Source organism: Ambystoma mexicanum, chromosome 5p, assembly GCF_040938575.1.
Source record: "Ambystoma mexicanum isolate Mex_15411 chromosome 5p, UKY_AmexF1_1, whole genome shotgun sequence".
NCBI classification, from domain to species: domain Eukaryota; kingdom Metazoa; phylum Chordata; class Amphibia; order Caudata; family Ambystomatidae; genus Ambystoma; species Ambystoma mexicanum.
The window spans coordinates 1202031805-1202054076 of NC_090930.1; the positions used below are offsets into that span (position 1 = coordinate 1202031805).

Sequence of the window (22272 nt, forward strand, 5' to 3'; positions counted from 1 at the left end):
CGAGGGGGCACGTCTCCGTCCCCCCTGATCGAGTTTTGGCTGGTGGCAGTGGAAACTACTTTTTATATTCGACCGCGAATATTTCCCTATGGGATTTCCCATTGTTTTAGGCTAACACATTTAATTATTTATTTACGGTAGCCTTAAACATACCGCCGGTTTATATATTTATTATTATAACTCCGGTTGGGACTTTTTGCCAAAACTTGATTCTAAAATGGCGTTGGCGTTCGCCTCTGTAACTCTGACCCAAAGTGGAGCCCTTTGTCCCACTTTTGGCGGGCTTCTCCACAGAAGCCCTCCAAAGTGGTGCCACTCTGTCTGGGGTACTTAGGAGGGGTGGAGGGGGATTTAGGCACCCTGGACTGAGTTACCTTGGTAACTCAAGTCGCACTCCGTCCTGATTGGCCCAAGTGGTGAGCCGGCCGGCTCACCACTTAGCAGGTTTGAGTGACAGCTAGGCTGGGTGAATGGGGGTTTGCTGCATAAAAGCAGGGCTTTGGGGACTGGAACTTCAGAAGTCGCCACAGGAAAAAGAATCCGACGAGGGAAGAGCTGAGCCGACCTGCTTCGACGACACCACCCGGTGGAGCCCTGCTGAACCGTCTCACCACTTTTCCCGACGACCGAGGAGAACTCTTAACGGAGTGGCTCCTTCCCTTGACTGGTGGGGACAACCAGTTTTCGCCTTCTTTTCGCTTCTCGAGGTATCTCGTGGCCGCCTTGCCAGTGCCAAGCACCCCGGCAACCGGAACCCCACCACTTTTACCCCAACCACGAAAGTCGGTACAACCCTTTAACCGGAGGACTCCGCGGCTGGTTTCTTCCCGGGCAGTGCAACGACCTTCTTCTTCTGCTCTTCAGCGAGAACTTCTTCTCCCCTGACCGACGTCGAGCCTTGCTGCCACTGCCTGGAACAACTGCCACCGCTGGAGGATCCTTTCCGCTTAAGGTACCGTGTTCCGCCTGGCTTCCCTTGCTACCGACTGTACGGGGTAGATTTAGCCCCCGGCTTTCGACCCTGGGAGTGCCTGGGACACCCTGGCTAAACTTTCTAAACCACTCTAAACTCTTTCTAACTCTTTGCAAGACTTTGAATCCCTAATAACAGTGTGATCTTGGGCACATTTTCGCTCCGGCTACTCTAAGAGTGGGCCCTGCCTAGTGACTTTTGCTCACCTGTGACTTTGTGCTTCTTTGAGTCTATTGCAAGTGTTCTGGACCTTAGAGTGGTGTGTTTAACCCATAGCTGTTTCTTTTTATCCCTTTCTTGAACCTACTAGAGTGTCATCTAACGTTAAGCGCTCACCTCTGTTTTAATTATGTGGTGTTAACTTAGAGTTGCCTAGATAGGAGTAAGGGTTGAAACTGCTTTCATTATAACTGTGTTTGAAGTGTTTTTACTATACTTTGCTAGAGTGTTTTCAGCTTATGTGTTCTTGAAAATAAATAACTGTATACTTTTGAAACCAAGCTCTGGTCAGTGTTTGCTTGTGCTATTGTGTCTGGGTACATATTGTGTATACTTTGCATACTGTCTAACTCTTCTTGAGGGAAGTCTGACTGCTCAGCCACAGCTACCAGGTAAATCTGGGTGGTGCGGACTGCTACCAAGTGGGTTTACTGCTATACCTGTAGTCTTAAATCTTTTGCAGTGTTCCCCAAGGGAACTGCACAGGTTTCTGCCTAACAGTAGCTTTAGCCTTTGGTACACTCCCAACAGCAGCAAATAACTGGCACACCCATGATTCGATCTTGGTGCTAGAAGTAGGCACTTCCTATAAGTCATCTTCTTGGTCCTCTTCATTGTCTTTGAAAGTACTGCGCCTTTTTTGTTGTGAAGGTCCTCCAGCTGGTGGTGGTGGTGGCTCTTGGGGAAGAGGGATGGCAATAACTGATGCCATTTTTTAGATAAATAGCAGTTTTAATAAAATTCTTCCAAATATGTACTGTGTACTAGATTGGTAATGAATAATGAGTAGGAAAAGGTGTAGGAGGTGTGCAAGGGAAATTTTGAAGTTGAAAGCTCCTAGATCAGTAGAAAATGCAGTTCCAAACTGTCTTCGAAGCACGGATCCGATCACGAAGTGCAGATGCCTTCGCGAACACGTCACCTTGCCAGGCGCAATTGTATGGTCACTGTCCAGAAGGTCTGCAATGAAGTCAGACGTTCCTAGACGTCTACGGATGCAAAATGATTTAAAAAAGCTGCAAAAAGTGTATAGACGTGTTAAAAATGATGCTACAAGGTGGGAAATGGCAGCGTTTTAAGGTGAAACTTTGTAAATTGGACAAAAATATTGCTTATTGGCTACGTATGATATTAGTAAGTTGTAGGAAAATGGCACTGGTAAACCTATGAAATTCAATGAAAAAACTTTGTTAAAGGGACGTTATTGTTACAGGTAAAGCTGAAAACCTCAGAAATTCGCCAGTTATGGTAAACTAAGCAACCATAACTCGCGCCACCACCGTGCACTGCGAGAACTAACACCCAGGACATCAAGGCTGGAGTAATGCAACATTCACTAATGGGGTACTGCACAGCATGTGATCTAAGAAGATTCCACAAGCCTCAGAAATAATGTTATATATAATGTATATTCAATGAAAAAACTTAGTTAAGGGGCATTATGGTTAAGTTGCACTATAATCCTAGTCCTAGTACCCCATTACCCTTGCCTCACTCTTCTTTGTCTCAGTACACCATTAATCGGTTGCATTGCACCTGTAGCCCATTACCCCTATTTCTCATTTCCCCTTCCTCACTCTTCCTTGTTCCATACACCATCGCCCTCACCTCGCTCTTTATCCAAGTAACCCCTCAATATGGTGCATTATCCCTGTACCTCATTACCCCAACCATACTCTTCTTTGTTCCAGTACCTGAGTAGTAATCCGTTTTATTACCCAACCTCTCTCTTCCTTGTCCCAGTATTTCATTACCCCACTTCTCTTCCTTTTTCCAAAACCTCAACAGTATTAATATTGATATTTTATTTCTATTGCGCTCGTACACACGTGTTTCAGAGCGCGACAAGGCAAGGGAGGGGGAAAAGGGGGGAACAAAACAACAATCTTACTAGGCCCAGTGACATTGAGAACGCGCAAGTGCATGGAGGGGGGAGAAGTGGAAAGTGTGAGCAAAGTAGAAACAGATAAATAATAATAAATTAATAAATAATAAAGGCAATAAACAGTTGCAGTGCAGCCAGCAATTGGCAAGTGCTCGGTTTAAGGCAGAACAGGGTAGGTCTGATAAGTGCCGGAAGAAAAAGGGGGGGCTGTATGGGTACAGATACAGACCCCAGTTCAAGGGTGGCCCGGAGGCAGTGCAGGAGGGTGGCAGGGTGAGCAGGTACCTGGGCCCAGAGGGCAGAGTGTGGCCAGGCGCACGGTGCCAAGAGAGAACAGATCAGCAGGGAAGAGGGGGAGCAAAGGCAGAAGCAAAGAGGAAGGTCTTGAGGTGATTCTGTAACCGGAGATGGTTCTCCTCAAGTATTAGAGTGGTAGAGAGGCTGTTCCAGAGGGAGGCCCCAGCCGAAGACCGAGATCTACCCCCAGCTTGTTTCTTGGAAACACGACTGACCCTGAGGGAGTTAGAGGTAGAGGAGCAAAGAGCTTGAGAGGGGAGGTATTTGCGGAGGGATAGCTGAAGGTATTTTGGACCCAGGCCCCAGAAAGCCTTGTGGGCAATGCAGAGGGTTTTGAATTTAATCCTTGCATCCACTGGAAGCCAATAGAGAGATTTCAGAGCTGGAGAGATACGATCCCTGGGCTTGAGGCCAAGGACAAGTCTCACAGTCCTGTTCTGGATTAGTTGCAGAGGGCGGAGATAAGAGGCAAGTAGATTTAGAAAGAGGCTGTTACAATAGTCTGACCTTCGGTAATCCATTACATTACCCTGCCTTCTATTCCTTGTCCCAGTATCCCTTTAATAATCCATTGCACTACCGCCACCTCCTTCTTCCTCGTTCTAGTACCCCTTTACTCTGGCTTGCCACTTCCTTGTCCCAGTAGCCCATTGCCCAAACCTCACTGTTCATCATCCCAGTGCCCCAGGACCCCAGCCTCACTCTTCCTGATCCACTAGCCCTTTAGTAATCCATTGCCTTACCCTCACTATTCGTCATTCCAGCAGCCATTACGCTGCCTCTCTTTCTCCTCCCATTATTCCATTAGCTCAACCACGTTCCTCCTTGTCACAGTACCCCAATAGTAATCCATCACATTACCCCGCCTCACTCTTGTCCCAATACCTCAATAGTATTCCATTGCATTATGTACGCCTCACACAAAGCTTTGTCACAGTTCCTCGCATGCAGCCTACTCTCATCTTTTAATTTTTGATCACAATTGTTTTGAAAGCGACTGTTGTCGATTTTTAAACATCTGAGTAATTCCATGGAGACTATTTTTTGACATATCCAGAAGGCCAAAGTTAAACTTTTTAAATAGTTTGCACTTGATTTTTTTAAAAAAATCAGATATACTTATCTAATAATAATTGACTCAGGACTGTTCGTATCTAATGGCTAAAAAGTGGATTTTATTTAAAGGATGAGGAAGTAGAAGCACTCCATCCCCTTTACTTAATCTACTAACTGTCTAATCGTATTTTATTTAAAATGTCATCTTTCACACTTTCTGTTGTAATTTGTGCTACCAATGATGTCATTAATGATATCACAAGCGAAGACATAAGTGATGCTTAAAGTGGTGCAATACGTGATGCTGTAAGTGATGATGTGTGTGATGTCAACAGAGTGCTCTAGTTTCCAATGATGTAATTGATGATGACATAAGGGATTTCATATGTAATATGGGCTATACAACAGGGCAGCTCAGAGTTAAGGTTGCTTAGCTTCCAGCAGCTGCTGAATTTCTGGGGTTGTTACTTTAAACTGGCACTCTAACGTCACTTCAACTATCCATCCCTGAGTACGTGTAAGGTACATTTTGAAAGTGAATATCTGCAGGAAATGTCATGGAAGATGGCCATACACTACCAGAGGAAGGGTTGTGGCTGAGTAGCAATAATGTTCCAGTTGCATGCAATGGATCCATTTTTACTACGAATGCTAGTCAATATTTACAAAATTGATACAAGTGAAGTAAATTGAGTCTCCGGCTGAAGAGCACTATGGATGTATGGGTGTGGTAAGAGGAAATATATGTGCTGCATGTTTTTTGTAGGAGATTAACAGTTTAGGAATAATCAGTGCTAACAAAGTGCAAAACAAGAATATGAGAGAGCTGGTGGGTGAACATATGGTATGAGTGAAGCAGGACAATTGTGGAGGGGGAACAGAGATTGTTGCTTCATTAAGGGAGGCAACATTTAAAATCTGTGCATTGGCTGCGGTGTAAATGTTACCATTGCCAATCAGACTGCACAAATTGGGCTAAATAAATGCCTGTATTGACTTCATTCATTATATTCAGACACAGCATGCAGTATAGTTCTTCATTCAATGGATTGCCTTTCTCCCGCAGATTCATCAGATATCCTCATCCAGCTCTGCTGCTCAGAAGAGTTTCGACAGGGGGCATAGTGGACCTAGACTCGGCCGCCGATCCATCTTGCTCAGTGCTCGATCGTAAGCTCCGGACGTGACGTTGGGAGTTGTATATATATACTGCGCCACTACGCCCCGTACCTCAGTTCCTTTTTTCTGCATGCTCGACGCGCTGCTCTTCAGAAATGTAGTGTTACGAATCAAGTCCTCAACTTTTTTTGATGAAATTCTCATCAGATTTTGTATTTTTTCTTGTGCGCGAGATGTCTGTGCCTTGGATTTCAGGATTTAAATGCTGCACTGACTGGGATTCCAAGATGTCGGTGACCGACCCACATGTCATCTGTGTGTAGTGCCTAAGCACGGGTCACGACACTGAGGGGTGCCCATTGTGTGGATAAATTAGTCCTAAATCCCTTCGAGAGCGGGCAGCCTTCTTAAACACCTGTGCGATCGACCGTTCGGGCCTCAGAGGCCGAAACAGAGGGGCCTACACCGAGAAAGAGAAATGACATCAGCGCAAGACGAAGAAGCGCTCTCACTCTTGGAGCCACTCTTCCTCATCTTCTCATAAGAAGAGGCATCACTGATGCGATTCTGACTCTTCGTCAGCGCGAGATAAGTCGTTGGCGGGGCCGACTAATCGTCAAGAGTGAAAGAGTTCAAATTCCAAATGCTGCCCATTTTTGAAAAGGCGGCTGTAGAAGCGGGTGTGTCTCAAAACAGCAGGCCACAGTGGCTTCAGTAGCGCTCTTTGATCCCGCCCCTTTGCAAGCACTGGTACCAACACCATCGGCATTGTGAGAGCCTTCGGACTTGACGCTGAAAAAGGTGGTTAAGCCCTTGAAGCCGGGTCCTTCCTGTGAGCCTCAGGGTTCTGGCGTTCCTGCTGCCTCTTCGGTGCCCAAGCCTCCCTCGACACCGGAAGCCACCTGTTCAACGTCGAAGGATAAACCCTCGACTCAGACCATCTGCGATCGATCCTTTGTCCCACGCTAACTGACCAATTTCTTCGGCTCGATGCAACATATATTCGGTGCCGACCGTGAGGATGATAAGGAAGATGTCGACCCCATATATTCAGGGGCTGGTGGCGTTGACTGTTTTGAGAACCAGGCTTTGGCACATGGACTGCATGATTTTGGTGGGCTGGATACATCCCCAGATGTAGAATTGCAACAGGATCAGCCTTGCACCCATGCCAAATTTAGGTAATTAGTGGACAGGCTGGTTGACACTCTGGGGCTGAATGCTTCAACAGTTTCAGTCCAGAGTTATGAATTAACTGACAATGTGGACGAGGGTTCAGCTACCGAAAGGCACATGCCACTGAATCCAGCTTCAGCCAACCCAGTTGCCTCCTTGTGGCAACACCCTGCTCTATTCCTCCAGTCAGCTCCATGCGACCAGTAAATACAGGCCGGCAAGAGGGGATCCATCCTTTTTTTCCGCTCACCCTTCCCCAGAAGGTCTAGTTGTGCATGCTTCCACGGTTTCCTCCAGGGCAGCTTCCTCCACCTCGAACCTGCCTCCTGACAGGGAAAGTAAGAGGCTAGATGCAATCACGAAAAAGATCTTCACATCTGGCAGCATGGCCTTGAAGGCAAGTAATATGTCCTATGGATTTGCCATGTACTCTTGGCCACTGGAAGGTGGTGGAACACGCAGCCCAATACATCCCTGAAGGGGAGCTGCAATATGGTTTTATACAGCTGGTAGATGATAGGAAGAAGGTGGCCAAGTGGTTGCTTCAAATGGGCCTGGACGTGGCGGGCTGCGTTGGTCGGTCAATGGGCTCGGCTGTTGTACTTGGGAGGCAGGCCTACCTGCGCTCCTCAGGTTTTTCACCAAATGTCTAGAATAGGTTGCTGGACATTCCCTTTTGAGGGAGAATTCCTTTTCAGTCCAAAGGCTGACGACTCCCTGGAAAAGTTCAAGGAGTCAAAGATTGCTGCAAAATAGCTGGTCCTAGCTGCACAACTGGTCAAGCTTGTTTGTTTGTTTTATTTATTTATAATTCACACCGAACCCTGGGGTAACTGGGCGCTAGAACTTAAAGGAATGTTACAGACATACAAAAGGATTAAGATACAGACATGCAGGTCGACTGGTGGTTACAGTTAGTCGAGGTGCAAAATAAGTACAAGTGAACATGATGGAAGAGACGCCAGAAGTTACAGTTTAGGTGACAGATCCACGCAGACAGTGTTACAAAAGGTAATGCATAATAAATTAAAAGTGTGCAAAAAGTGTTTGGGCTGTTAGCTTGCTTTCTGATTTGCATCTAGGGGGAGGGATTACAGGTGCTACACGTCTTACGGCGGGAAGGCGCAGTTCAGGTAGGGACAGAAGCGTTTCTCACGCTCCAGAAGGGGCAGAGGGGCTTCCAGAGGCGAGCAGGCAGCAGCAGCGCTGGGGGCAGCTCAACCCTCTAAGCCGCTTTGATTTTCCCCTCCCACAACTCACCAGTTTGTGGACAGCTGTCAGAGCATTGGCCCCAATGGTGGGAGATTACCTCTGACGCCTGGGCCCTGGAGCTTGTGCAGTGGGGTTATTGTCTGCCCTTCTTAAGGAAACCTCTGAACAGACCCCCACCACCTCCATGACAAACGGAACAGAAGCTACGGGAAGAACTGCAAGCCCTGTTGTTGAATGGGGCTGTGGAAGACGTACCTCCCGAGCGTAGGGTGGGGCTGGTATTCCTGGTATTTCCTGGTGCCCAAGAACAGAGGAGGCCCAAATCTCATTTTGGACCTTAGTGCCTTGAACAAGTTCCTGCGGAAAGACAAGTTCAAGATGGTGACATTTAGAGAAATTCTCCACACTCTCGATTTGCGGCACTGGGTAGTGTCAATAGTTCTGCAGGATGATTATTTCACAGGAAGTTCCTGAGGTTCCTCATAGGGGACAAACACCATCATCAAGGTGCTTTCCTTTGGGTTGACCTCCGCTCCAAGGGTCTTTACCAAGCCCATGGCAGTAGTCGCAGCTCACCTCAGGAGATCCGGTGTCCATGTGTACCTGCTCTTGGACGACTGGCTGATCTGAGGGAAGTCGGCGAGCAGGTTTTGTTCCACCTAGTGGACACCTGCTCATGGCTCCACAGGCTGGGGCTTCTCCCTGAACTTGCATAAGTCCCACATGACACCAGCACAAAGGCTCCAATTCATTGGGACAGTCCTAGACACTTGGGTAGGTAAGGCTTTCCCACCCAAGGAGAGACTCATCAGCATTGCGCAGATGGTGAGCTTGTTCCAGAACCACATTACCTTACCAGTGGCTTCTTTCCTCTGCCTCTTGGGTCTCATGGCCTCCTGTATTTTTCTAGTGCCAGAGGCCAGGCCACGAATGAGATACATGCAATGGCTCATAAGAGGCCAGTGGTCCCAGTACCTTTGAACCTTTAAGGACCTCCTTGCGGTGTCCATGACAGTGGTCAACGTCCTTTGTTGGTGGGCCAACAGCAGCAATTTACTGGTGGGGGAACCCTTCTGGCCTCCGTAACCCCAGGCCTGAGTGGACACCGATGCGTCTGACGGGTTGGGGCACTCACTGCGAGGACTTGCAGGTGAGCAGCCTTTGGTCAGCAACGGAAGCCAGGTGGCACATCAACAGACTGGAGTTGAGAGCAATCAGGCTTGCCCTGAAAGCGTTCGCTCTGTCTCTGAAGGAGAAGCATGTCCTGATTCTGACTGACAATACAATGGCCATGCACTGAACAAGCAAGGTGGCAAACGCTCCCTCCCCCTTTGCAGAGACGCAATGCAGCTGTGGTTCTGGCTGTTGGAGAACCAGATTTCAGTCTCAGCAGTTCATCTGGCGGGAACAGAGAATGGATGGGCGGATGCTCTGAACAAGCACAGCACGGTCCCACACCAGTAGGAAGTGTGCCAGGGAGTATTGGAGGAGGTCTGCTCTCTCTGGGGTACCCCAAGGGCCATCCTGTTTTCCATGGAGTACAGCAGGAAGTGCAAGCATTTTTGCTCAAGGGAATTCCCAGCGAACTCAAGAGGGTGCGTTTCTGGTGGATTGGACATACCCTCTCCACTACGCCTTCCCTCCGATCTGTCCTTCCTTGTGTTCTCAGGAGGTTGAGGAGGTTTCGAGCAACCATGATCTTAATCGCCCCGTACTGGGCGAAGGGGGACCTGGTACTCAGACCTTCTGGATCTGACCATCTGCCCACCTCTCCGGTTGCCTCGTCGCTGGATCCCCTAACCCAGTCGGAAGGTCGGGTGTTTCACCCGAACCCAGAGTCCTTCAAGCTACATGCGTGGCTCTTGAGAGGATGAGATATGATGACTAGGGCCTCTCTGAGGAGGTACTTGATGTCTTGCTGCTGCACGCAGACCATCTAAAAGATTCTTGTACGCATGCAGGTGGAGAAGATTTGAGGTGTGGTGCAGGGAACTCGAAATTTACCCTATCTCTAGCCCCACCACTACAGTGATGGAGTTCCGTCTGTCACTGGCCTCAGCAGGCCTTCAGATCACCACAGTCAAATGATATTTGGCAGCCTTGTGTATGTTCAAAAAATCCCCAGATCAAGGTTCCTTTTTCACAATCCCGGTTATGACCCATTTCCTGAAGGGCCTTGTGAATACCTTTCCACCAACTCCATTTGTTCTCTCAGATTGGGATTTAAATCTGGTTCTGATTTAACTGAGCTCCCTTTAAGCCATTGCACTCTTGTTCTTTGTGGCTACTTTCACTGAAGACAGCTTTCTTGATGGCGATTACTTCCGCCAGACGGGTCAGCGAATTGCAGGCTCTTTGCTGTAAACTCCCATTTTTGGGTTCTTTCGCGAGAAGGTCGCGCTTAAGGTAAGGCTGGGGTTCCTTCCGAAGGTGATATCAGAGTTTCACCTTTCACAGTCCATCCACCTACCATTCTTTTGCCCACCTCCACACCCTTCTAAGGAAGAGAAGCGCTTCCATCGATTAGACCCCAAGAGGGCCTTGAGTTTTTACATCACAAGGATAGCAAAATATCGGCAGACTGATACATTATTTGTGGCCTACTCTTAAGCCAGAAGAGGGCTAGCTTTGACTAAGCAGATGCTTTCCTTATGGATCATCTGGGGCATTGCAGAATTCTACCAATCCACAGGCAGGGAACTGCCTCCTGGCATCAGAGCACACTCAACCAGAGGGGTCTCCGCATCTACAGCCTTGTAAAGGGGTGTCCCAGTTAGGGACATTTGTCAAGTGGCAACCAAGTCCTCACTCCATACTTTTATGAGGCACTACAGCCTGGGCGTCCCCTGTAGGGCTGGTGCATGCTTTGGCAAGGCTGTGCTACAAAGCATTTTACTCTGAACTTGCTGCCACTACTTTGGGAGTTTAGCTGATGAGGAATCTGCAGGAGAAAGGCAATCCATTGAAGGAGAAATTACTCACCGTAATGTTCTTTCTATGGGTTCTTCTCCCGCAGATTCTTCATCACCCCTCCACCCATCTCTGCTCGGAAAGCGCTAGCAGTTGGTACGTGCTTGTCTTGGTGAGTAGACGCCTGTTAATAGTCCTAGACTGACTATTTTCTGTTTAGCAAACTGCATGTCTTTCTCAATCTCTATTTTTCAACCAAAAAAACATTTTTGAATGTTACTGAGGTGGAGGTTTTTTTCCACCAAGTCTGTGTATCCCTTTGGTATGCTTGTTGTTAACCCTCGGTTGGCTATTTGGCCACATTCTCTTGCACAGGGGGAAAAGGCAGAGAACTGAGGTACGGGGCGTTGTGGCACGGTATATATACGATGCCCAACGTCACGTCCGGAGCCAACGATCGAGCACCGAGCAAGATGGATCGACAGCCGAGTTGAGGTCCACTACAACCTCTGTCAAAGTTTTTCTGAGCAGCAGAGCTGGATGAGGATTTCTGATGACGAATCTACGGGAGAAGAATCAGTTAACAAAAGAACATTACGGTAAGTAATGTCTTCGTCTTACTGATCAGTTCTCCCACTCGGCAGTGAGAACTGTCAATGCTGGAAGTGGTGGGAACACTCAAGAATGTAACAGTGCAGTGCCGTTGTCTTGAAAGAAGAAAGACCAAGCAGGACTTAGAGTGCTGGAATATCACACAGCACTTTTGCAGTTTCACCCTTTGGGACACTGAGCCTCTTTTCTGATGCCACACCCATCACTGCTCCCTCCTCCCTTTACCTCCAATAAATGTCAAAGCCAAGGAGGCAAGTAATGGCAAAGCACAGCTGTTCATGGAAATAAGAGCCAATAGGTAATTTCCCCTCCGAGGTACTATGTGCCTGCAAATAACCCTCCTAGCCTGTTTTGCTTTCCTTCTGTGGCTACACTGACGCTGATTGTGCAGCAGCACAAGAAGATTGTAAGTAAGGAGTCTGCTCTCCTCCATTCAGAATTTATGACTTGATGATAATATTTGTTGTAGACCTTGGGAGTGGTCTTTATCACATGGGATAGTCACCCGCCCCAGCGTAAGGCTGTCATCTTTGGCAGAGTTCTGTAAATCTGGTTGGGGACTTATCCAGCTGTAGTCACCTCTTCCGTCTCTAATGCTAAAATGAAAATATTGGCAATTAAATGGACGTATTCTGTGTTTTAGATTGAGGTTTTTACTTGTTGACCTTAATAAATAATTGTTTTCATATATAACCTACTACCCAACATACACCCATGCACCTTTGAGTTCTTAAGACATCACTGTGACTGGAGAAAAACTCAACAGCCCTGTTTAGGCCCACAAGTACATAGTTTTTTTTTAAAACAAAATACATCAGCTGTTCCTCTCTAAGGTATTTGAATACAGGGACAACTAGGAATGATGAAAAATGCAAGTGTTTTTTTTGTTTTTTAGTTGTGCTTCCAAATTTACACAAGTTAGCGTTGGTCAACAATCAGCAGTCTGTGGATTCCAAGAGGCTGGACATTGCCACTCACCTCTTCGAAGCATACAGTGCGCTTTCCTGTTGCTGTATCCTTTTGGGTTATTTCATCACAACGTTTACCTACTGTACACAATCATCCTTATGTGAAAATAATGAAAAGCATTGCATTACACATTTATATTAAAGCTTAAATGTCATTGAACAGAATGCAGTACAAATAGAGGATTAAGATTGCATCTTACCTTCAGACTGTTCTCAAATCACATTTGTAAAACACAAAATGGCCTCATTACGACCCAGGCGGTAAGTTACCGCCTGGGCCGTGACTTTACCACCATGGCGTAAACTATGTTTACGCCATGGTGGTTGGCGGATTTACCGCCCCATTCCAACCTTGGCGGGGCGGTAAATCCCAATTTTCCCATTTTCCCTTCCCCATTCCCATTTTGCCCCATAGGGCATAATGGGAGTGGGGAAGGCGTTAATTACGCCACCGTAAATTACGGTGGCGTAATTAACTCCATGGTCCCTTAGCGCCATGGATTTTAACACCTGCTAAAAGCAGGTGTTAAAACCTCCATGGCGCTAAGGGACCTCGTGCTCAGGCGGTAAGGGTCGGCGCTGTTTACGCCGCCGTAAACCCCTTACCGCCTGAGTCGTAATGAGGCCGAATATCCTACAATAACAGCACAGAGAGATGAGGTATGCCTTTTAGCTCCAAGCAAGAACATGTGTCTATTTTGTTTTGGCACATATGGTGGTGCTTAAGTGCCACCATGTAACGAAAACAATGCTTCAGGGAGGAGAGGGAATGGGAAGGTTGCTGAAAAGGAAAATTTCAAGTTTACATGGCAACTTGCAATGCTATGGGCATGCCTTGACTGCATCGCACAATATTTGTTGTTGGGCCTCTCATCATGATTTCTTCTGCCAAAATGTCTCGGTGTAGACACCAATAAGGAAATTAAAACTACAAAGCCTTGTAATTCATGGAGTCTGAGTCACAGTCCTGGTCTCCTAACCACTTCTTTGTCCCTCTCCTACCTAGTCCCTTTTCTTTCTTGTCCTAGTCACTCCTCATCATCCCACTTCTTTCATCCCAGTCCATTTTCCTCATCCTAATCCGTCTTCATCATCCTAGTCTACATCCCTCTTTTTCGTTACTCATACTAGTGTGGTTACTCTTCATAGATCCCTTACTTGTCCCTCTCCCTTGTCCTTATTCCTGTCCTGCTCCCTCTTCCACAGCCTTGTCCCTTTTAATCCTCCTCCTGTCCCCCTTCTTCTTCCTCCTCCTCCCGGCCCCTCCTTCTCCTGACCCTTCGTCCTCCTCCTACTGACCCTTCGTCCTCCTCCTACTGACCCTTCGTCCTCCTCCTCCTGGCCCCTCGTCCTCATCCTCCTGGGCCCTCGTCCTCCTCCTCCTGGCCCCTCGTCCTCCTCCTGCTGGCCCCTCGTCCTCCTCCTGCTGGCCCCTCGTCCTCCTCCTGCTGGCCCCTCGTCCTCCTCCTCCTGCCCCCTCGTCGTCCTCCTCCTGCCCCCTCGTCGACCTCCTCCTGCCCCCTCATCCTCCTCCTGCTGGCCCCTCGTCCTCCTCCTGCTGGCCCCTCGTCCTCCTCCTGCTGGCCCCTCGTCCTCCTCCTGCTGGCCCCTCGTCCTCCTCCTGCTGGCCCCTCGTCCTCCTCCTGCTGGCCCCTCGTCCTCCTCCTGCTGGCCCCTTGTTGTCCTCCTGCTGGCTCCTTGTCGTCCTCCTGCTGGCCCCTCGTCCTCCTCCTGCTGGCCCCTCGTCCTCCTGCTGGCCCCTTGTCCTCCTCCTGCTGGCCCCTCCTCCTCCTCCTGCTGGCCCCTCGTCCTCCTGCTGGCCCCTCGTCCTCCTCCTGCTGGCCCCTCGTCCTCCTCCTGCTGGCCCCTCGTCCTCCTCCTGCTGGCCCCTCGTCCTCCTCCTGCTGGCCCCTCGTCCTCCTCCTCCTGGCCCCTTGTCCTCCTCCTCCTGGCCCCTTGTCCTCCTCCTCCTGGCCCCTTGTCCTCCTCCTCCTGGCCCCTTGTCCTCCTCCTCCTGGCCCCTTGTCGTCGTCCTCCTGGCCCCTTGTCGTCGTCCTCCTGGCCCCTTGTCGTCCTCCTCCTGGCCCCTTGTCGTCCTCCTCCTGGCCCCTTGTCGTCCTCCTCCTGGCCCCTTGTCGTCGTCGTCCTGGCCCCTTGTCGTCGTCGTCCTGGCCCCTTGCCGTCCTCCTCCTGGCCCCTTGCCGTCCTCCTCCTGGCCCCTTGCCGTCCTCCTCCTGGCCCCTTGTCCTCCTCCTCCTGGCCCCTTGTCCTCCTCCTCCTGGCCCCTTGTCCTCCTCCTCCTGGCCCCTTGTCCTCCTCCTCCTCCTCCCCCTCCTGGCCCCTTGTCCTCCTCCTCCTCCTCCTCCTCCTCCTCCTCCTCCTCCTCCTGGCCCTTCCTCCTCCTGACCCCCTTCCTCCTGGCCCCTGTTCCTCCTCCTCCTGGCCCCTCTTCCTCCTGGCCCCCCTTCCTCCCCCTCTTCCTCTTGGCCCTCCTCCCCCTCCTCCTCCAAGCCCTCCTCCCCCTCTTCCTCCTGGCCCTCCTCTCTTCCTCCTGGCCCCTCTTCCTCCCAGGCCTCTCTTTCTCCTCCTCCTCTCTGGACTTTCTTGCTCTTCCTCTTCTCTGGCCTCTCTTTCTCCTCCACCCCTCTGGCCTCTCATTCTCGTTCTCCTCCTCTCTGGTCTCTCTTTCTTCTCCTCCTCCTCTTTGGCCTCTCTTTCTCCTCTTCCTCTTTGGTGTTTCTCTCTCCTCCTCCTCTCTGGCCTCTCTTTCTCCTCCTCCTCTCTGGCCTCTCTTTCTCCTCCTCCTCTCTGGCCTCTCGTCATCCTCCTATCTGTTCTCTCTTCATCCTCCTCCTGGTCCCCCTTCCTCCTCCTACCATTACCCCTCTTGTCCTGGTTCACCTTCCTCAGCCTTGGATTGCGAAATCCACCTTTGAGGGGATTGGGTCCTCTGACGTATTCCATATCTATGACAGTAATCACCACAGCTGTGCTGCTTCGGAAAATCTTTCTGCGTCGATACGCTGTCCTCGAGGGCCTCCGTCGAGCCGACGTCACCGGATGTTATAAGTAGGACACACAACGCCCGTAGCCTCGATTCTACTGAATCCTGTTCTTTCGGTTTTTCGAACCTGTTTCTTCACTGCTATCGTATGTCGTCTTCGGCTTCTTCCACCCCGCGGTCTGGGTTTAAGAAGTGTCAGGTGTGCGGGTCCAAGATGTCGCTGACGGATACGCACAACGCTTGCCTCTGGTGCCTCGGGGAGGACCATGATACGAATGACTGTGTCGACTGCCAATCGCTCACATCGAATGCCTTGCGGGAGCGTAAGAAGAAGCTGTTGGTCAGTAAGGTGGCTAAGCCCCGGAAGTCGAGTTCCACTGGTCTTTCGATGGACGATTCGAGGGGTGACTCTCTGCATCGTCGTCGTGAGTCTGGGGGTTCTCGGTCTGGGAGTCGGTCCCGCCATTCCTCTGCCTCTTCGAGGCACTCCAGGAAGCGCCGTCACAGGTTGCCTTCCCCGTCCTCTTCCGAGGACTCCGCCCGTCGGTGGGTTGCTTGTCCCAACAAGCATTCCACTCCTGAGGAATGGGATTCCTTCCGAAAGGAGATGTTGGCAATTTTTCTATCGCAGGGCTCCAGTCCGTCCGCGCCGTCTGAGGACGCCGGTCGTGGCTGTGCTAGAGACACCGCTCATACGCCTTGGGGCTCGAGCAGTCGTCGCGACCACCGGGCGCCTTCGAGGTCCCGGTCGGACAAGGATGGTCGCTCTAGACATACCCGTTCCAGGTTCCGATCCTCGACGCCCTCGAGACTGCGAGAACCTGTGAAGTCTTTGAGGAAGACATCGGCGGCATTGAGGTCGTTGACGGACTCTCTCGAGGCCCCGCCTTTGAGGAAGTCGTCGGCGCCCAGGCTGTCGAGAGACACGCTCGGGGCTCCGCCCTCGAGGCCTGTGTCGACGCCGTCGAAGCTGTCGGCGCCGCGCTCGACGCCGATTCCGTCGACGCCTTTCGAGGCGGCCTTGTCAGAGGTACCCCGTGGCACCCCCCACAAAGGCACTGGCCAAGGCTAAACATGTCTTTGTGCCTTTTTCTGTACCCTCCTTCCAGCCTATGGATTATATTTCTGAGGTGGATGAGGGGTCTAAGGAAGGTGAGGTTCATGCAGAGGTTCCTGATGACATTGTTTCTGGTCATAGTCAACTTGAGGACCTCCGTCAGTCGCTGCACGACGCCAGTGGTCTAGACACCTCTCCGGAGTTGGAGTTTGGTCGGCCGGAGCCTGGCACGCATGCCGAATCCTCATACCGGCGCCTCATGTCGATGGTCACGGATTAGCTGGGGTGGTCTGCCCCCCTCCTGGGGATTTTCAGCAGGATAACCTGACTGATATCCTGGACCAAGGTCCTCCAACTGAGCCGGTGCTGCCATTCCATATGGCCTTGCAGAGGAGGGTGGCTGCCACTTGGACTGCTCCGGAGAGTCTCCCGACAGTGAGCAAGTCCTTGCCGAGGAAATATCGCCCAGCCAGTGGCGACCCCTGCTACTTGACCACGCACCCTACTCTGGAGAGTTTGGTGGTGCAGGTTGCTACAGCCCCGGCAAAGCAGGCGTTGTACCCTACCATCCCACCTGATAGGGACGGCAAACATTTTTACGGCTGGGCGAAGAAGGGATTTTCTTCTGGGGGTATGGCGCTTCAGGCTGCCAACTCCGTTTGTGCCTTGTCTCGTTTCACGCACACTATTTTTTATTTATTTATTTATTTGTTTATATAGCGCTAAAGCCCGCGGGCATCGGAGCGCTGACATATAGACAGGACAACAAAAGGATGAAGACGGGACTAGTCGGGAGAGACCTAAATTAACTCAGTAAGATACAATGTGTTTCTAGGGTTTACTTAAAAAGAAAGGTTTTCAGTTTTTTCCTGAAGATGAGATAGTTAGGCTCAAGTTTTAGTGAGGTGGGTAGGTCATTCCATTTCCCGATGACTATTGTCGGGAAGGCCTTGCCAAGGCCATGTTGTTTTTTAGTAATAATGGTTTGAAGTTTGCCTATATTAGATGATCTAAGGCTCCTGGATGGTTCGTACCATTTAAACTGTTTCTTGAGGTAGGCCGGGGCTGTGCCATAGAGACAGCGATGTACTATGGTGAGAGACTTGAAGGAGATTCTCTCCTCCATAGCCAACCAGTGGAGGGCTTTCCTTTCTCCGGAGATGTGTTCTCTCCATGATTTTCCAGTGATCGTTCTGATAGCGTTGTTTTGGATGATTTGACATCTTTTCAGGCACTTGCTGTTGGCTCCCAAGAGTAGGGAGTTTCCGTAGTCCAATCTAGATAGTATAGTGGCCCTAGCAATGATGGTACTATTCTTTTGGTCTAACAGTGGCCTGATTTTTCTAAGGAGGATTTGGTGATATTGACAGTTTTTATTAAGGTAGTTTGTGTGTGCTTCAGCGCCAAGAGAGGCTTGAAGATACACACCTAGGGTCTTTACTTTTACAGATATTGGGATCTGGATGTTTTTGATGGTAAATGAATTAAAGGCAGGGCTCAATTTCTTCCTGGCTTGTGTGGATCCGAAGATCATGAGTTCGGTCTTAGAGCCGTTTAGGCACATCCAGTTTTCTTTCATCCAGTATTCGATGGTGTTGTAAAGGAAAGTAAGCTTATCGTTGTCTGTTTGATTGTTCCCGCTGAGTTCAAACACCAATTGGGTGTCGTCAGCGAAGTTGGTAAAAAATATGCCCATCTGTGATAACATAGTGCATAGACATCGCATATAGAGATTAAAAAGTAATGGGGAGAAACTGGCTCCCTGAGGGACCCCGCAGTCGACTAGCTTAGCGCTAGATGTTTTGTCTCCCCAAACAATCTTAGATTGTCTGTTTTGCAGAAAAGAGGCAATCCATTCAATGGCTCCCCTTGAACAATTCCCTGATTTTTCAAGGGCCTCGCGGAGTTTGACATGGTCTAGCAAGTCAAACGCCGCTGAGAGATCTAGCAGTATCAGCAGCCCCGACTTGCCTTTGTCCAAAATGGAGAGCATTTCAGTTTGGAGGTCCAATAATGCCGACTCGGTGCTGTGACTGGATCTGTATTTCCCTAGGGGCTGATCATATTCCCGAAGGGGAGGAACGGGATGGTTTTCTTGCTATCGTGCAGTATGGCAAGGATGCAATGTGTGAATCCGTTCAGTCGGGTCTGGACATGGTTGATTGCTTCAGCCGGTCCATGGCGGCGAGCACCGTAATATGCAGGTTTGCGTGATTGGGGAAGTCGGGTTTTGCTCCTGATGTGCAAGCCCGGCTCCTCAACATGCCCTTTGATGGTGACCATCTTTTTGGCAGCAAGGCTGACGAGAGTCTTGAGGGGTTGCAGACCTCCAAAGCTGCAGCGAAGTCGTTGGGCGCTGCAGTTCGCCAACCTCTGCCTTTTTGTCCTAGGGGACAGCAATGGAGGGGATGTTCCTTTCGATATTACTCGTCCACCTTACCTCTTTCCATGCCTTCCTTCCTCCACCGGTCGCCCTTCCTCCTCCACCCGGTTGCCCTTCCTTCTCCACCCGATCGTCCTTCCTTCTCCACCTGGTCGCCCATCCTCCTCCACCCTTCTCCACCCGGTCGCCCTTCCTCCTCCACCCTTCTCCACCCGGTCGCCCTTCCTCCTTGCCTTGGCCCGGCCGCCCTTCCTCCTTGCCTTGGCCCGGCCGCCTTTCCTCCTTGCCTTGGCCTGGTCGCCCTTCCTCCTCGCCTCGGCCCGGTCGCCCTTCCTCCTCGCCTCGGCCCGGTCGCCCTTCCTCCTCAGCACAGTCACCCTTCCTTACTGCCCCCTTTCCTCTTTAACCCACCCCTCCCTTCTCCTGTACACAGTCACTCTTCTTTGTCCTCCTTGTTCCCCTCCTTTGTCCTCCTTGTTCCCCTCCTTTGTCCTCCTTGTTCCCCTCCTTTGTCCTCCTTGTTCCCCTCCTTTGTCCTCCTTGTTCCCCTCCTTTGTCCTCCTTGTTCCCCTCCTTTGTCCTCCTTGTTCCCCTCCTTTATCCTCCTTGTTCCCCTTTTTTGTCCTCCTTGATCCCCTTCTTCGTCCTTGATCCAATTCGTCGTCCTTGTTCGCATTTCTCCTCCTCCTTCCTCCTCTTCCGCCTTGTCTCTCTTTGTCCCTGCCTAGTCTGCCTTCCTCCCTGCCTAGTTTCCCTTCTGCCCTGCCTAGTCTCCCTTCCTCCCTGCCTAGTCTCCCTTCTTCCCCGCCTAGTCTCCCTCCTGCCTAGTCTCCCTTCCTCCCTGCCTAGTCTCCCTTCCTCCCTGCCTGTCTCCCTTCCGCCCTGCCTCCCTTCCTTGTCTCCCTTCCTCTTTGCCTTGTCTCCCTTCCTCCCTGCCTTGTCCCCCTGCCTTGTCTCCCTTCCTCCACCCAGTGGCCCTTCTTTCTCCACCCGGTGGCCCTTCTTCCTCCCCCTGCCTCTTCCACCCGCTTGCCCTGCCTCTTCACCCGCTCGCCCTGCCTTTTTGTTGCCCTGCCTCCTCCCCCTCTCTTCCCTCTGCCCTGTCTCCTCCTCCTGGTCCCTCCCCTCCTCTCCTCTTTCTGGTCCCTCTTCCCCCTTTTTCTGGTCCATCTTTCTTCTCCTCCTAGATTTTTCTTTTCCTCCTGGCACTTCTTTCTTCACCTCCTAGTTACTCTTTCTTCTGCTCCTGGTTCCTCTTTCCCCTCCTCCTGGTTCCTCTGTCTCACCCTCCTGGCCGGCTCCCTCGGTCTCACCCTCCTGGCCGGCTCCCTCGGTCTCACCCTCCTGGCCGGCTCCCTCGGTCTCGCCCTCCTGGCCGGCTCCCTCTGTCTCGCCCTCCTGGCCGGCCCCCTCTGTCTCGCCCTCCTGGCCGGCCCCCTCTGTCTCGCCCTCCTGGCCGGCCCCCTCTGTCTCGCCCTCCTGGCCGCGCCCCTCTGTCTCGCCCTCCTGGCCGCGCCCCTCTGTCTCGCCCTCCTGGCCGGGCCCCTCTGTCTCGCCCTCCTGGCCGGGCCCCTCTGTCTCGCCCTCCTGGCCGGGCCCCTCTGTCTCGCCCTCCTGGCCAGGCCCCTCTGTCTCGCCCTCCTGGCCGGGCCCCTCTGTCTCACCCTCCTGGCCGGGCCCCTCTGTCTCACCCACCTGGCCAGGTCCCTCTGTCTCACCCACCTGGCCAGGTCCCTCTGTCTCACCAACTTGCCCGGGCCCCTCTGTCTCACTGTAGTCCCGCTTTCTCGTCCAAACCCTGCTTTCTAAGGGATTGTGTCCTCCAACGCATTCCTTATCTTAGATATATTTATCCTACAGCGGCAGATCTCAGAAACTTTGACCGTAGGGGGTGCTGTGCGGCTCTGGCGTCTAGAATCCTGGAAGCGGTCTTCGACTCTGGACGCAATATTTGCAATGTTTTGCCACCACGGCCGCTGATAATTGGGTCTAGCTTTTACCCATTGCAGAATTTGCATATAACATTGCTCCACATGCAGCCTCTAAAACATTGCCATTCTTCACCTCATTCGGGTTCCAGCCTGGCTTATTTCCAGATTTCCCTGTTCCCTCCACAGCATTACCGAACGTGGGCATGATGGTCACTGAGATACAAGAAGTGCATGATAAAGTCTCTGAACATCTTCAGGCTGCCCAAGATAGCATGAAGAAGTATGCAGATTGACATAGGGCATCTAATTCGACATTTCAGGTAGGGGATAAGGTATGGCTGGCATCTAAACACCCCATCATTTGGCACTGTCTAAACGCGAAGCCCGCTACTTTGAACCTTTTATTAACCTTCTTAAGGTCAACCCAGTGGGTCCCTGCTCTAGCTACCCATCTCCTTACATAGGATTCACTTGTTATTCCACTGTTTACTTCTTCGTGGGTACATATGGATCATTTTTGTCGCAAGGGACTTGGTCGATCTCTTCCCGCCCTCAGAGGAGAAGAACCAGAGTAAAAAATAAAGAAGATTTTCATCTGCTATTCCAGATACCATTGGGGAATCTGCTCCTGGTAAATTGGAAAGGATAACTACCTTATGACTGGATTTGGGACCCTGCATACCATGCCCATGCCCCAGTATTGCTTCACAAATTCCATCGTCTTCATCCAGGCAAGAACGGTTCCTCTCGCCTAGGGAGGGGGGCCTGCTATCATGTTTCTGCGCTACCGAGGACCTCTAGGAACTCGGAACATGTTCAGGAAACATAATGTTCAGTAGCGATCTAGTGTTCCTGACCTGCTATGTCATCATGCACGCTCCACCTAACACCCGGAAGCCTCTTCAGCCTTGACCGCTCACGTCGCGTTTCATGATTGCAGGTACTCTGTTGTCCCATTTTATTCTGCTTGCCCCCCTCCTTGCATGTGTTCCCGTTCCTTCCCTATTTGCTCACTGGTCTTGATTCTTCTGTTCCTTCTCTTACTGCAACCTGGACTATCTGCTCAGGACTGGGCTGTCTCCTGAGGTGGGTCTGCCGGTGCCTGATTGCATTACTTCTCCAGGCTGGCCTCCCATCCATACAGTCCCTATCTCTGCAAAACCAGGGACCGACAGATCCCAGAGAAGCAATATTGGTGAACAAGGTACTGCCACTGACACCTAGTCCCTCTTCCTTGTCCTGCCCCCCCTTCATTGTCTTGCCCCCCTCTTTATCTTGCCCCCCTTCCTCCTTGTCCTGGCCAACCTTCCTCCTTGTCCTGATGCTCGCCACCCACCCTCTCCTTCATTGTGCTGCCCCTCCTCCTGACCCCCCTCCCTTTCTCATCCTGCTCCCTGCTCGTACCTTTTCATTGCCCCTTCTCTCATCCTAGCCCCTCTTCCCAATACCCCTTTCTCGTCCTAGTCCATC

The 22272-nt window shown here is 50.9% G+C and overlaps 1 protein-coding gene across 8 annotated transcripts in view; it reads left to right on the forward strand.

Annotated features, from left to right (window-relative positions):
• Nucleotides 1-22272, forward strand: part of RELCH (RAB11 binding and LisH domain, coiled-coil and HEAT repeat containing) — a 1825259-nt gene that overhangs the window by 1666356 nt on the left and 136631 nt on the right. For all 8 annotated transcript variants that reach the window (XM_069613666.1, XM_069613665.1, XM_069613669.1 and 5 more), the window contains one exon: nt 12355-12471. In XM_069613666.1, coding sequence (XP_069469767.1) covers nt 12355-12471 — 117 coding nt within the window. The remainder of the gene's footprint in view (nt 1-12354; nt 12472-22272) is intronic.